The sequence below is a fragment of the Zonotrichia leucophrys genome, chromosome 2 (assembly GCF_028769735.1).
Source record: "Zonotrichia leucophrys gambelii isolate GWCS_2022_RI chromosome 2, RI_Zleu_2.0, whole genome shotgun sequence".
NCBI classification, from domain to species: domain Eukaryota; kingdom Metazoa; phylum Chordata; class Aves; order Passeriformes; family Passerellidae; genus Zonotrichia; species Zonotrichia leucophrys.
In genome coordinates, this window is record NC_088171.1 from 437668 (window position 1) to 451243 (window position 13576).

The 13576-nt window shown below is 69.5% G+C and overlaps 1 protein-coding gene across 1 annotated transcript in view; it reads left to right on the top strand.

Annotated features, from left to right (window-relative positions):
* Positions 1 to 232: 232 nt before the first annotated feature.
* The window catches only part of LOC135443963 (SCO-spondin-like), a 32872-nt gene continuing 19528 nt past the window's right edge, over positions 233 to 13576 (top strand). Inside the window, exons 1-25 of the mRNA XM_064704889.1 lie at positions 233 to 318; positions 949 to 1137; positions 1208 to 1290; positions 1907 to 2253; positions 2921 to 3023; positions 3183 to 3341; positions 3424 to 3509; positions 3595 to 3711; positions 4162 to 4414; positions 4491 to 4731; positions 5426 to 5564; positions 5738 to 5858; positions 6310 to 6482; positions 6939 to 7160; positions 7226 to 7403; positions 7928 to 8174; positions 8855 to 9035; positions 9108 to 9202; positions 9286 to 9542; positions 10305 to 10439; positions 10682 to 10881; positions 11469 to 11596; positions 11665 to 11774; positions 12673 to 12822; positions 12933 to 13026. Coding sequence (XP_064560959.1) covers positions 233 to 318; positions 949 to 1137; positions 1208 to 1290; positions 1907 to 2253; positions 2921 to 3023; positions 3183 to 3341; positions 3424 to 3509; positions 3595 to 3711; positions 4162 to 4414; positions 4491 to 4731; positions 5426 to 5564; positions 5738 to 5858; positions 6310 to 6482; positions 6939 to 7160; positions 7226 to 7403; positions 7928 to 8174; positions 8855 to 9035; positions 9108 to 9202; positions 9286 to 9542; positions 10305 to 10439; positions 10682 to 10881; positions 11469 to 11596; positions 11665 to 11774; positions 12673 to 12822; positions 12933 to 13026 — 4094 coding nt within the window. The remainder of the gene's footprint in view (positions 319 to 948; positions 1138 to 1207; positions 1291 to 1906; positions 2254 to 2920; positions 3024 to 3182; positions 3342 to 3423; positions 3510 to 3594; positions 3712 to 4161; positions 4415 to 4490; positions 4732 to 5425; positions 5565 to 5737; positions 5859 to 6309; positions 6483 to 6938; positions 7161 to 7225; positions 7404 to 7927; positions 8175 to 8854; positions 9036 to 9107; positions 9203 to 9285; positions 9543 to 10304; positions 10440 to 10681; positions 10882 to 11468; positions 11597 to 11664; positions 11775 to 12672; positions 12823 to 12932; positions 13027 to 13576) is intronic.

Genomic DNA, 13576 nt, shown 5'->3' on the forward strand with positions numbered 1-13576 from the left:
GCACTTCTGGGGACTTCCCATAAATCCCGGAGCCACTGGGGCCTGTGAGCCAGAGCTGGGGCCGGTGAGTGGCACTGGGGTGGGTGGCACTGGGGTGGGTGCCATTGGGGTGGGTGACATTGGAGTGGGTGACATTGGGGTGACCCCGCGGGACCCCTGGCCGTGAGGACACCCAGGAATTGTGACCATGGGGACACCTGGATCCCACTTTTGCAGGGACACCGGATCGGCCATGGCCGTGGTGGCAGGGCCGGGGGTCACCGCAAGGGTGGCGGCCATCGCCGTGCTGTGGGTGACAGCCGTGGGGGCAGCCACGGGGTGAGCAATGGGAACGGGGATGAGGATAGGAAACTGGGAATGGGAATGGGAGTGGGGATGGGGGATGGGGAATGGGGATGAGGATGGGAATGGGGAATGGGGAATGGGGAATGGGGATGGGGATGGGGATGAGGATGGGGATGGGGAATGGGGAATGGGGAATGGGGATGGGGAATGGGGATGAGATTGGGAATGGGGATGGGCAATGGGGATGGGGATGGGGAATGGGGATGGGGATGGGAGATGGGGAATGGGGATGGAGAATGGGGAATGGGGAATGGGAACTGGGTATGGGGAACTGGAAATGGGTTTGGGAGCTGGGAAAGAGAACTGGGAATTGGAGGTGCAGAATGGAGATCGGGGCCTGGTACTGGGAATGGGGACTGGGAGCTGGGAATGGGAGGCAGGATCTGGGATGGGAACAGAGTGGGAGCTGGGGTGGGTTCCAGAAGGCAGGATGGATCCCTGGTGGGTGCCTGCAGGGAGGCTGGGAGCTGGGATGTGTGTCCGGAGTGGGGATGGATGGGGAGGGCCAGATGGGAGCTGGGCTGGAGCTGGGATTGTGCTGGGTGCTGGTGGGTCCCGGGCGGATCCCGGATGGATCCCGGCGGATCCCGCGGCTGCCCGCAGGCGCTGGTGCGAGCGGACGGTGCTGGTGACGGAGCAGGAGGAGGTGCGGCCGCGGCGCGAGGCCGCGGTGCCGTGTCCCAGCTTGTACCAGTACAGCCTGGCCGGGTGGCGCCTGGACCGGGACCGCACGCACCGGGAGCGCGGGAGCTCCCACGGGGACACCGAGCCCGCCCTCTGCTACATCTACCGGTGAGCCGGGGGGGGGTGTGACACCGGGCGGCACCGCGGGACGCTGCGTGACACCGGGCTGTCCCCGCAGCCCCCCGGAGGTGCGGCCGGTGGCGCGGAACCGCACGGAGCGCGGCTGCTGTCCCGGCTGGAGCGGCGCCCGCTGCACCGAGGGTCGGTGAGGGGGACACGGGGGTGGCACTCGGGGACATCCCTGCCGTGTCACTGCCACCGGGAGCTGGGAGTGGGGCTGGGTGCCAGGACGGGAGCTGGGATAGGAGGTGGGATGGGAACTGGGAACCAGGATGGGAACTGGGAGCCAGGATGGGAACTGGGAGCCGGGACCGGTGCTGGGATGGGAACTGGGAACTGGAATGGGAACTGGGAACCAGGATGGGAGTTCAAATGGGAACTGGGAGCTGGGACTGGTGCTGGGATGGGAACTGGGAGCTGGCATGGGAGTTGGGATGGGGACTGGGATGGGAACTGGGAGCCAGGATGGGAACTGGGAGCTGGGATTTGGGAACTGGGAGTAGGGACTGGTGCTAGGATGGGAACTGGGAGCTGGGATGGGATTTGGGATGGGAACTTGGAGCTGGGACTGGTGTTGGAATGGGAACTGGGAGCCGGGATGGGAGTTGGGATGAGCAACACTCCCACCACGTCATTCCCGCTGTGATGCCCTCACTGTGCCATTCCCTCTGGGTGCTGGGGTGTGTGCCACCCCCTGTGCCCCTCAGTGTGTGCCACCCCTGTGCCCCTCGCTGTCACCACTGTCCCCATCCCTCAGGCCCCGGCTCCCTGGGCCGCTGTTTCAGCGCGTGGCAGTGCCAGGACGGCGCCAGCCACAACGGCAGCACCATGAGCCGCGCCGAGTGCTGCCAGCAGCCCTGGGGACACAGCTGGCAGCGCGGGGACACCGGCGGGCCCTGCCTGCCCTGCACCCGCCTGCCCCTGGGCGGGGACGGGGGCTCCCCGCGCCACCGCAGCCCCCCGGCCACGTGCCAGGCCTGGGCAGCGTCACGATTCCGCACCTTCGACGGGCGGCACTTCGGCGTCACCGGGAACTGCCGGTACAGCCTGGCCAGCGCCACCGACGGCACCTGGGACGTCACCATCGGCCTGGCACAGCCACGGGTACCGGGGACACGGGGAGAGCACTCACTGCCAGCAGGGAATGGGACTGGGATGGATGGTGGGGACAGGGATGGGGGACAGTGCCTGGGATGTCACCATCGGCCTGGGACACACACGGGTACAGGGGGACACGGGGAGGGGGCACTCAGAGTCACTGCCAGCAGGGAACTGGGCTGGGAGTGATGGTGGGGACAGGGATGGGGGACAGTGCCTGGGATGTCACCGTCAGACACACAGACACTGGAAAGGGGGACAGGATGGGTCGCTGGGGTCACTGCTCCTGTCCCCAGAGGGGAAATGGGGCTGGGACCTGAGATGGGAGATGGAGCGGGAGCAGGGGTGGGGACTGGGGTGGGAACTGGCAGCTGGGAAGGGTTTTGGGGCTGGGATGGGGTTTTAGGGTTGGAATGGGTTTTGGACTTGCAATGGGGTTTTGGCACTGGGATGGGGTTTTAGGGCTGGAACGGGTTTTGGGGGTGGAACGGGTTTTGGCACTGTGATGAGTTTGGGACCTGGGATGGGGTTTGGGATGGCACACCCATGGGTCCATCCCTGGTGGCCATGGCACACCTGAGTGTCCCATCCCCATCCCCACTGTCCCTGTCACACCTGAGTGTCCCAGCTGTCCCTGGCACACTGAGTGTCCCAGTGCCACCCCCTGCCACAGGAGCTGCACATGACCCTCGGGACAGACACAGTGGTGGCCCAGGGACGGAATGTGTCAGTGAACGGGGCAGCAGTGCCAGAGGGACGCCCCTACCTGCACAAAGGTGAGGTCCCCAAGGTCCCCAAGGCCACCAGGCCAGGCAGGGTGGGGATGAGCCCCCAGCACCATCAGGAAGCACCAGGACAGGGCGATCAACCAGCTGCCACTGACTGGGATCCCTGTCCCCATGCTGTCCCCATGCTGTCCCCATCCCCTTGCACAGGGCTCGGTGTCACCTGGCCGGGTGACTGGGTGGCCGTGGCCAGCAGCCTGGGTGTGCGGGTGGCCTGGGACGGGCACCTGGCGGTGACAGTGACAGTGGAGCCTGAGCTGCGCGGTGGCACCTGGGGACTCTGTGGCACCTACACCGACGACCCCGCAGGTGAGTCCCACACACCCAGTGCCACCCCCACCCTCCCTGGGTGACACCCCACATGTCCCCACCCTGCCTGTGTCCCCCCCAGATGACTTCCTGCTCCCCAATGGGGACATCGCTGCCATCGCCGCCACCTTTGCCAACGCCTGGAAGGTGCCGGTGGCCGGCACAGAGGTACCCGAGGGGGGGCCAGGGTGACACCCCGTGCCCTCTGGGGGTCCCCGGGGGCCACCCCCGCGCTGAGGGACCCCCGGCTCAGCCCCCGTGCAGGGACGCGCCCGAGGGTGGCCCCAGGTGTGGCCCAGGGGACGCGGCAGCGGCGGTGGCCACGTGCGGGCGGCTGCTGGCCCAGCCCTTCCGGCAGTGCCACGGCGAGGTCAGCGGTGCCAGGGGGGCCTGGGGGGCTCTGGAATGTCCTGGGGGATCCATGAGGTCACGGGAAGCACCGGGAGGCTCCTGGGAGTTCTGGGGGATCCCAGAGTTGTTCTGGGGAGTCCCAGGGGTCTCTGGGGGGTTTGGGAGAGTCCCAGGGGATTCCAGAGAGTCCTGGGGAGTTTGGGAACTTCTGTGGGGTTCTGCAGAATCCCAGGGGGTCAACGGGGTCAGGGGTCCTGGGGTGTCCTGGGGATTCTGGGAGATCCTGGAAGGTCTGGGAGATTCCAGGGGGCTCATCCCGAGGGAGGTCCTGGGATGTTCTGGGGTCTTCTGGGCTGTTCTGGGATGTTCTGGAATGTTCTGGGATGCTCTGGGGTCTTCTGGGCTGTTCTGGGGTCTTCTGGGGTTTTCTAGGGGGTCTTTGAGGATTCTCACTGCTGCTCCCCCCCAGGTGGATCCCAGCGGGTTCTATGCAGCGTGTGTGGCACTGCTGTGCGGGGACGGGGACCCCCTGTCACTCCCCGGTCCCCTGCCATCCCCCGGTCCTCTGTCACCCCCCGATCCATTGTCACCCCCTGGTCCCCTGCCATCCCTCGGTCCCCCCGGTCCCGCTCCCGCCGCCGCCTGCGCCACGTTCGCCGCCTACTCCCGGGAGTGCTCCCGCCGCCAGCTCCACGTCCCCTGGCGCCGCCCCGGCCTCTGCGGTAGGAAGCGGGGCTGTCCCCCCGCCGCCCCCTCCCCGCCGAGCCCCGGTGCCACCGCGGTGTCGCCTGTCCCCAGAGCGCCGCTGCGGGGCCGGGCAGCGCTTCTCGGACTGCGTGTCGCTGTGCCCTGTCACCTGTGTCACCGCGGGCGGCGCCGAGCCGGGCCCCTGCCAGCGCCACTGCCACGGCGGCTGCGAGTGCGGCCCGGGGCTGGCCCGGGATGGCCCGCGCTGCGTCCCCCCGGCCGCCTGCCCCTGCCACCACCGGCGGCAGCGCTACGAGCCCGGCCAGAGCATCCGCCAGCGCTGCAACCGATGGTGGGTGGCACCGCGGGGACAGCGGCGGCTCCGGGCTGGGGGGACACCCACTGGGGGCGACCCCGCTGATGGGCAGCCCCAGGGTTCTCTTTGGCGTGTCCCCCCCGTCCTGGTTGACCCCCATGGTGTCCCCTCACCCCGAGGTCCCTGTAGAGTGTCCCCCTTTACCCCAGGGTCCCCTTTGGCGTGTCCCCCCCATCCTGGTGACCCCCATGGTGTCCCCTCGCCCCGAGGTCCCTGTAGAGTGTCCCCGTTATCCCAGGTTCCCTGTGATGCCCCCCAATGTCCCCTGCCACATGTCCCCCCCAGCCTGGTGTCCCCCATGGTGTCCCCTCACCCCGGGGTCCCTGTAGAGTGTCCCCCTTCATTCCAGGGTTCCCTTTGGTGTGTGTCCCCCATTCTGGGGTCGCTCCAGGTGTCTCCCCCATCCTGGTAACCTCCATGGTGTCCCCTCACCCCAGGGTCCCTGTAGAGTGTCCCCCTTCATCCCAGGCTCCCTGTGATGTCCCCCAGTGTCCTCTGCCACGTGTCCCCCATCCTGGGGTCCGCTCCAGGTGTCCCCCCCAGCCTGGAGTGCCCCTCGATGTCCCCGCGTTACCCCAGCGTCCCCTGCAGCGTCCCCCCTTCCCTCAGCTCCCCCCTCCCCACCACTGAGCGGTGTCCCCGGTGTGACCGGTGTCCCCGGTGTCCCCAGCACGTGCGAGGGTGGCCGCTGGCGCTGTGAGCAGCAGCGGTGCCCGGCCGAGTGCGCCGTGCTGGGGGGACGTCACTTTGTCACCTTCGACCGCCGCCGCTTCTCCCTGCCGGCCACCTGCGCGCACACCCTGGTGGAGGTGAGGGGACACCGGGGACATGGGGGCTGGCCGGGCGGTGACGGGGCCGTGCTCTGGTAGTGACCGTGGTGTTGTGCTGGTGACGGGGAGGTGGCCGCGGTGGCTGCGGTGGCCGTGGTGGTGGCCGTGGTGGCAGGGCTCTGCCGGGGGTGTCACCGTGTCTCTGCCCCCAGGACTTCGTGTCGGGGCGGCTGCTGATCACAGCCGAGCACGAGCCGTGTGACAGCCACCTGGGCTGTCCCCGCAGCCTCACCGTCACCACCAGCCGCACCACGGCGCGGCTCCACGGCACAGGTGACACACCTGGACACGACAGGGACCCGGACCGGGACTGGCATTGTCCCCACACCCTGGTGGTGTTGTGGCAGCCGCCCCAGTGCCTGTCCCCAATGTCCTTGTGGCAGTGGTCTCATCCCTGTGCACATCCTCCTGTCCCCACGGTGGTGGGTGACATCCCAGTGCCTGTCCCCCGTGTCCCTGTGGCAATGGTCTCACCCCTGTGCCCACCCCCCTGTCCCCACGGCAGTGGGTGACATCCCAGTGCCTGTCCCCAACGTCCCTGTGCCAGTGGTCTCATCCCTGTGCACATTCTCCTGTCCCTACGGCAGTGGGTGACATCCCAGTGCCCGACCCCAAGTCTCCGTGGCAGCGGGAGCCACTCCGGTCCCTGTCCCTGCTGTTCCCATGCCGTCTATCACTGGTCCCACCTCGGTGGCCGCCCCGGTGCCACTGCTGTCACCCGCAGGGGAGGTGACAGTGGCCGGGCGGGAGGTGACGCTGCCCTTCTCCGGTGCCGGGCTGAGCATCCGCCGCGCGTCCTCGGCCTTCCTGCACCTGCAGCTGCCCGACGGGCACCTGCTCTGGGGCCTGGGCACCCCCGACACCTTCATCACCCTGCAGCCCGCCATGGCCGGCAAGGTGAGCGGGAATGCCGGGGCTACGGGGTGTGCCAGGGGGATGGAGCTGCTGGATGGGGCTGTGCCCTGCTCTGGGATGGAGCCGCTGGGATGGGGCTGTGCTGGGATCTGGGATGGAGCCGCTGGATGGGGCTGTGCTGGGAGCTGGGATGGAGCCGCTGGGATGGGGCTGTGCTGGGATCTGGGATGGAGCCGCTGGGATGGGGCTGTGCTGGGATCTGGGATGGAGCCGCTGGGATGGGGCTGTGCCCTGCTCTGGGATGGAGCCGCTGGGATGGAGCTGTGCCCTGCTCTGGGATGGAGCCGCTGGGATGGAGCTGTGCTGGGATCTGGGATGGAGCCGCCGGGATGGAGCTGTGCTAGGATCTGGGATGGAGCCGCCGGGATGGGGCTGTGCCCTGCTCTGGGATGGAGCCGCTGGGATGGAGCTGTGCTAGGATCTGCCTGCTCCCGGCAGGTGCGGGGGCTCTGCGGGACCTTCAACGGGGACCAGCGCGACGACTTCTTGACGCCGGAGGGGGACGTGGAGCCGGGAATCGCCGCCTTCGCCAATGCCTTCCGGGCGGCCGGAGCGTGCCCGGCGCTGGGCCCCGGCATTCCCGACCCCTGCGACGGCTTCCCCGGGAGCCGGGAGCGCGCCGAGGCCGCCTGCGCCGTGCTCCTGGGGCCGGCCTTCCAGGTGAGCCCCGGCACGGGGGCAGCGGGGACGGGGGACACGGTGTGACAGTGTCCCCTCCGGCACAGCCGTGTCACAGCGCCGTGGACCCGGAGCCGTTCCTGGAGCTGTGCCGCTGGGATGTGTGCTCCTGCCGGGACCGGGAACGGGAACCGGAGCGGTGCCTGTGCCCCGCGCTGGGCGCCTACGGCCGGGAATGCGCCCGGGAGGGAACCGAGCTGGAGTGGAGGAACCGGAGCCTCTGCGGTGGGACGGGATCCGTGGGATAATGGGATAATGGGATAATGGGGAGGGATAACGGGATAATGGGATGAGAATGGGATGGGATGGGGTGGGATGGGATAATGAGATGGATGGGATGGGATAATGAGATGGGATGGGATGGAAACAGGAATAAGAATGGGATGGGGATGGGGATGGGGATGGGGATGGGGATGGGGATGGGAATGGGATGGGACGGGATGGGATGGGATGCAATGGGATGGGATAATGAGATGGGATGGGATGGGATGGGATAATGAGATGGGATGGGATGGGATAATGAGATGGGATGGGATGGAAACAGGAATAAGAATGGGATGGGGATGGGAATGGGATGGGATGGGATGGCATAATGAGATGGGATGGGATCCATGGGATGGGACAGAATGGGAATGGGGATGGGATAATGGGATGGGATGGGTTTGGTATCGGGATGGAGAATGGGAATGGGACAGGAGGGGATGAGATGAGATGATGTCTGCCCCCCGGTGACCCCCCTGTCCCCCCAGACGAGCCGTGTCCCGGGGGGCAGCAGTACCGGGACTGTGGGGGTCCCTGCGGCCGCTCCTGCTCGGAGCCCCCCGGAGGCAGTGACTGTCCCCCCCCGGACACCCTCTGTGTCCCCGGCTGTCGCTGCCCCCCGGGGCTGCTGCTGGCGCAGGGCGGGCAGTGTGTGCCCCCCGCCGCCTGCCCGTGCCCCCGCGGTGCCCGCCTGTACCCGCCCGGAGCCCGCATCCGCCGCGGCTGCCAGGCCTGGTGGGTCCCGCGGGAATCTGGGGGTCCCGGGGGGTTTGGGGGCCGGAGGGCTACCCACAGCACGGGGGTCCCCAGCAGAGTGCGGCGGTGACGGTGACACGTGATGAAAACCCCTCCAGCCCGGTGTGACACCCGCGGGACGGGGGGGCTTTTGTCCCGTGTCCCACCGTGGGGACAGCGACGGGGACATGGCACGACGGGGGAGCGGGGGGACCTGGGTAGGGGGTCTCGGTGGGATGTGGGGTCCTGGGGGAGGGGGTGCAGGGCGCCTGTGGGATTTGGGTGCTGGGAGATGAGGATGGGGGTGCAGGGACCCCCATTGTTGTGGGGGGTGAGGGGTGGGGATGGGGACATGGGGACACCGGCATGGGGGGCTCAGCGGAGTGCGGGGGCTGGGGCTTGGGGAACCCCGATGAGGGGGCTCAGAGGGTGAGAGGGAGCTGGATCTGGGGGGCGGTCGGTGGGATTTGGGGGCTCAGAGGGTGGGAGGGAGCTGGAGATGGGGGTGAGGACCCCAGTGGGGGGATTCAATGGGATTTGGGGACTCAGAGGGTTTGAGGTCCTGGAGATGGGAGTGTGGACCCCAGTGTGGGGGTTCGGTGGGATTTGGGTTCTGGAATTTGGGGCAGGGGGATCCCGCCGAGGGGTCTCATACGGACGGGGTCCCTCCCGCCCCGCAGTGTGTGCGCAGGGGGGTCGTGGCGCTGCGCCCCCGGCCCGTGTCCCCCGGCCCCGCGCTGTCCCCCGGGGCTGCTGCACGCTCCCGGCTCCTGCCTGCGCCGCTGCGACCCCGCCGAGCCCTCCGGCACCTGCGGCGGCCCCGCCGACGGCTGCGTGTGTCCCCCCGGGGCGCTGTTCCTGGTGGGTGACACCCGGGGGGATAGGGGGGCGGTGGGACCCCCCCCGAGCCCCCTGACCGCGGTCTGTTGGCAGGACGGGCGCTGCGTGTCCCCGGAGCAGTGTCCCTGTCACCACGGCGGGCAGCCGTACCCGCCCAACGCCACCATCGCCCGCGACTGCAACACCTGGTGGGACCCCCGGCGCCCCCAGACCCCCCGGGACACCCCGGGCCCCCGCCAGCCCCGCGGTGGCACCGAGCCTGTCCCCGCAGCGTGTGCCGGGGCCAGCGGTGGCACTGCGGGCGCCAGGAGTGCGCGGGGACCTGCGTGGCCACGGGGGACCCGCACTATGTCACCTTCGACGGCCGCGCCTTCACCTTCGCGGGGGACTGCGAGTACCTGCTGGCCCGCGAGGCCTCCGGGCTGTTCGCTGTCACCGCCGAGAACGTCCCCTGCGGCGCCAGCGGCGTCACCTGCACCAAGTCCGTGCTGGTGGCCATGGGCAACACCGTGGTGCACATGCTGCGGGGTGAGGGACACGGGGGACATGGGGGACATGGGGGACATGGGGACACGGGCACACGAGGGACATGGGGAACACCTGGTGCTCGTGCTGCGGAGAGAGGGACACGGGGACACGGGGGACACGGGGGACATGGAGAGGACACGGGGAACACCGTGGTGCACATGCTGCGGGGTGAGGGACACGGGGACATGGGGACACGGGGGACATGGGGAACACCTGGTGCTCGTGCTGCGGGGTGAGGGGACACGGGGACACGGGGGACACGGGGGACATGGGGGACATGGGGACACGGGGGACATGGGGACATGGGGAACACCTGGCGCTCGTGCTGCGGAGAGAGGGACACGGGGACACGGGGGACATGGAGAAGACACGGGGGACACCGTGGTGCACATGCTGCGGGGTGAGGGACACGGGGGACACGGGGGACATGGAGAGGACACGGGGAACACCGTGGTGCACATGCTGCGGGGTGAGGGACACGGTGACACGGGGGACATGGAGAGGACACGGGGGACATGGAGAAGACACGGGGGACACCGTGGTGCACATGCTGCGGGGTGAGGGACACGGGGACATGGGGACACGGGGGACATGGAGAGGACACGGGGACCTGTGGGTGTCACCCACGGTGACATCCTGGCTCGGTCGCGGTGGGGTGGGGGCTGCAGGGGGTGGGGACCCGAGGGGACACGGGGGATGCACGGGAGGTCATGGGGGGACACAGAGGGACACGGGGGGTGACCCTCGGTGCCACCCCGGCAGGCCGAGAGGTGACAGTGAACGGGGTGGCCGTGAGACCCCCCAAGGTGTTCGGGGGCTCGGGGCTGGCGCTGCAGCGCGCGGGGCTCTTCCTGCTGCTCCTGACGCGCCTGGGGCTGGCCGTGCTCTGGGACGGAGGTGAGACCCGGGGGGCACGGGGGTCCCTGGGCAGTCCCTGGGGGTGGCCGGGGGGACACGGGTGGGGGTCCCCAATGCTGGGGGCCCGTGGGGAATCCCTGGCGCTGCTGTCGCCAAGGCAGTGTCACCACGCGGGGTCCCTGGTGCCACACGGGGTCCGCAGTGCCGGTGGCACCACGGGAGGGTCCCGGGGGGGGGGTCCCGGGCCCCGATGCGCCCCCTGGCAGCCGCGGTGCCCGCAGGGACCCGCGTGTACGTGCGCGTGTCCCCGCGGCTGCGCGGCCGCCTGGCCGGGCTCTGCGGGAACTTCGACGGAGACGCCGAGAACGACTTCGGGAGCCGCGACGGGGCCCTCGAGGCCACCCCCGAGATCTTCGGGGACTCCTGGCGCCTCAGCCCGCTGTGCCCCGAGGCCGACGGCCACCGCCCGCACCCCTGCGAGGTACCCGGACAGGGGGGGACATGGGGGGACAGCGGTGACACGGAGAGACGTGGGGGATTGATTTGACAGGGGTACACGGGAACTGGATGGGGACACCAGGGGACACGGGGAGACACAGGGGGACACAGGGAGCATTGGCAGGGGGACACTGGAGCTGGCAGGAGGACACTGGAGGGCACAGGAGCTGGCAGGGGGACACTGGGGATGGACAGGGTGACACAAGAGCTGGCAGGGGACACGGGGAGCATTGGCAGGGGGACACTGGGGATGGACAGGGTGACACAAGAGCTGGCAGGGGGACACTGGGGATGGACAGGGTGACACAGAAGATGGCAGGGGACACGGGGAGCTAGCAGGGGGATATTGTGGGTTCCAAAGGCCATGGGGCTGGGATGGCCCAGGTCAGTGAAATCCCGGACGGGAGGAGGATGAGGCGGTGCCTCAGTCCGGGCTGGAATCCCCCGGAATTCCCATCCCCGGCACCCCGCGTGTGCCGAGCCCCGCCTGAACCGGGACAAAGGGGGCACACGGAGCGAGGGGGGCCCGGCTGGGGACACACGGGGGTCTGACATGGGGTGCCCCCCCAGGAGAGCCCGCAGCGCTCGGCCTGGGCGCGGGGGCGCTGCGGGGTCCTGCGGCACCCGCTGTTCGCGCCCTGCCACGAGCTGGTGCCGCCGCAGCGCTTCTACGAGTGGTGCCTGTTCGACGCCTGCGGGTGAGTTTGGGGGGCTCGGGGGGGACCCCAGGGGGGTCCCGGGCCCTGTCCCACGGCGCCTGCCCCAGGTGTGACAGCGGCGGGGACTGCGAGTGCCTGTGCACGGCCCTGGCCGCCTACGCCGAGGAATGCGGCCGGCGGGGGAGAGCCCTGCGCTGGCGGAGCCAGGGGCTGTGCCGTGAGTGCGGGGCACCGGGGGCACCGGGGGGACCGGGGGGTACCGGGGTACGGAGGTCACAGGGGGCTGTGGGGTAATGGGGGTTCCAGGGGGACACGGGGGGCTGGAGGACATGGGGGGCACAGGGGGTGCAGGGGGCTGGGGGGTACCGGGGGTCCAGGGGGCACGGGGAGGTGGGGGATACGGGGGGTACCGGGAGTGACCAGGGGTACCGGGGACTGGGGGCCATGGAGGGTCCAGGGGGCACGGGGGGTACCGGGGGTACGGGGGGCACAGGGGGCTGGGGGACACGGAAGGTTCCGGGGGTCCAAGGGGTACCGGGGCTGGGGGGCACTGGGGGGTCCCATCCTGCCCCTGCGATGGTGCAGCCGGGGCTGTGCCGTGAGTGCGGGGGCTGAGGGAGTACCGGGGATACGGGAGGCAGAGGGGACTGGGGGGCACGGGCGGTCCCGGGGGTCCAGGGGACACGGGGGGCTGGGGGATGGGGGGGTCCCGTCCTGCCCCTGCGCTGGTGCAGCCGGGGCTGTGCCGTGAGTCTGGGGGCGCTCAGGAGAGCACAGGGGGAGCCCTGGGACACGGAGAGGTCCGGGCTGAGCCCCCGGTGGGATGTGCCTGGGTTGGGGGCCGGGCAATGGGTCTGGGGGTGCAGGAGCCCCCCCATGGGGCTATGGGGAAGGGTGGGATGAGGGGTGAGGGGGGTACAGGAGCCCCCCCATGGGGCTGTGGGGAAGGGTGGGATGAGGGGTGAGGGGGGTACAGGAGCCCCCCATGGGGTTGTGGAGGGGGGAGGAAGGGTCCGGGCTGTGCCCCCCCCCCCCCATGGGGCTGTGGGACCGAGGGGGGGTCTCTGGCTGTGGAGCGGGGGGTCCCAGCCCCCCTGACCCCCCGATGTCCGCAGCCCTGCAGTGCGAGGGGGGGCAGGAGTACAGCCCCTGCGGGCCCCCCTGCCCCCCCACCTGCCGCGACCTCGGCCGGGAGCCCCCCGAGCTCTGCGGGGCCCTGGGGTGCCTCGAGGGCTGTTTCTGCCCCCCCGGACGGCTCCTGCACGGTGAGAGGGGCACAGAGCGGGGCGGGGGGGTCTGGGAGGGGACGGAAGGGGTTTGGGGGTCTGGGGAGGGGCTGGGGGATCACAGTGCCACCCCTGTGCCCCCTCCCCAGACGGGCAGTGCGTGGAGCCCCCCGCCTGCCCCTGCTTCTGGGACGGCTTCGCCTTCCCGGCCGGAGCCAGCGTGACCCAGGGCTGCAGCAACTGGTGAGGCACTGGGGACACTGGGAGCCACTGGGGGACACTGGGAGACACTGGGAGACACTGGGGGGTACTGGGAGCACGGGAACGGCGTGCTGGGGGCCCGGGACAGTGGGGTGTGGGGGCAGTGGGACACTGGGATGTGGGGACATAGGGACACCGGGACAACAGAGTGTGGGGACACCGGGATACTGGGACACTGGGACAACAGGATGTGAAGACACAGAGACACCGGGGAAATGGGATATTGGGATCCTGGGTTCCCAGGACATTGGGACAGCAGGACACCAGGACACCAGGGTAGTGGGACATTGGAACACCGGGACAGTGGGACACCGAGACAACGGGACGCTGGGATGTGCGGACACTAGGACACTGGGACATCGGGACACTGTGACACTGGGATGTGGGGACACCGGGACACTGGGACAGCAGGTTGTGGGGACACAGAGACACTGGGGAAATGGGATTTTGGGATCCTGGGTTCCCAGGACATTGGGACACCAGGACACGGAGACAATGGGATTTGGGGACAGTGGGACACCGGGACACTGGG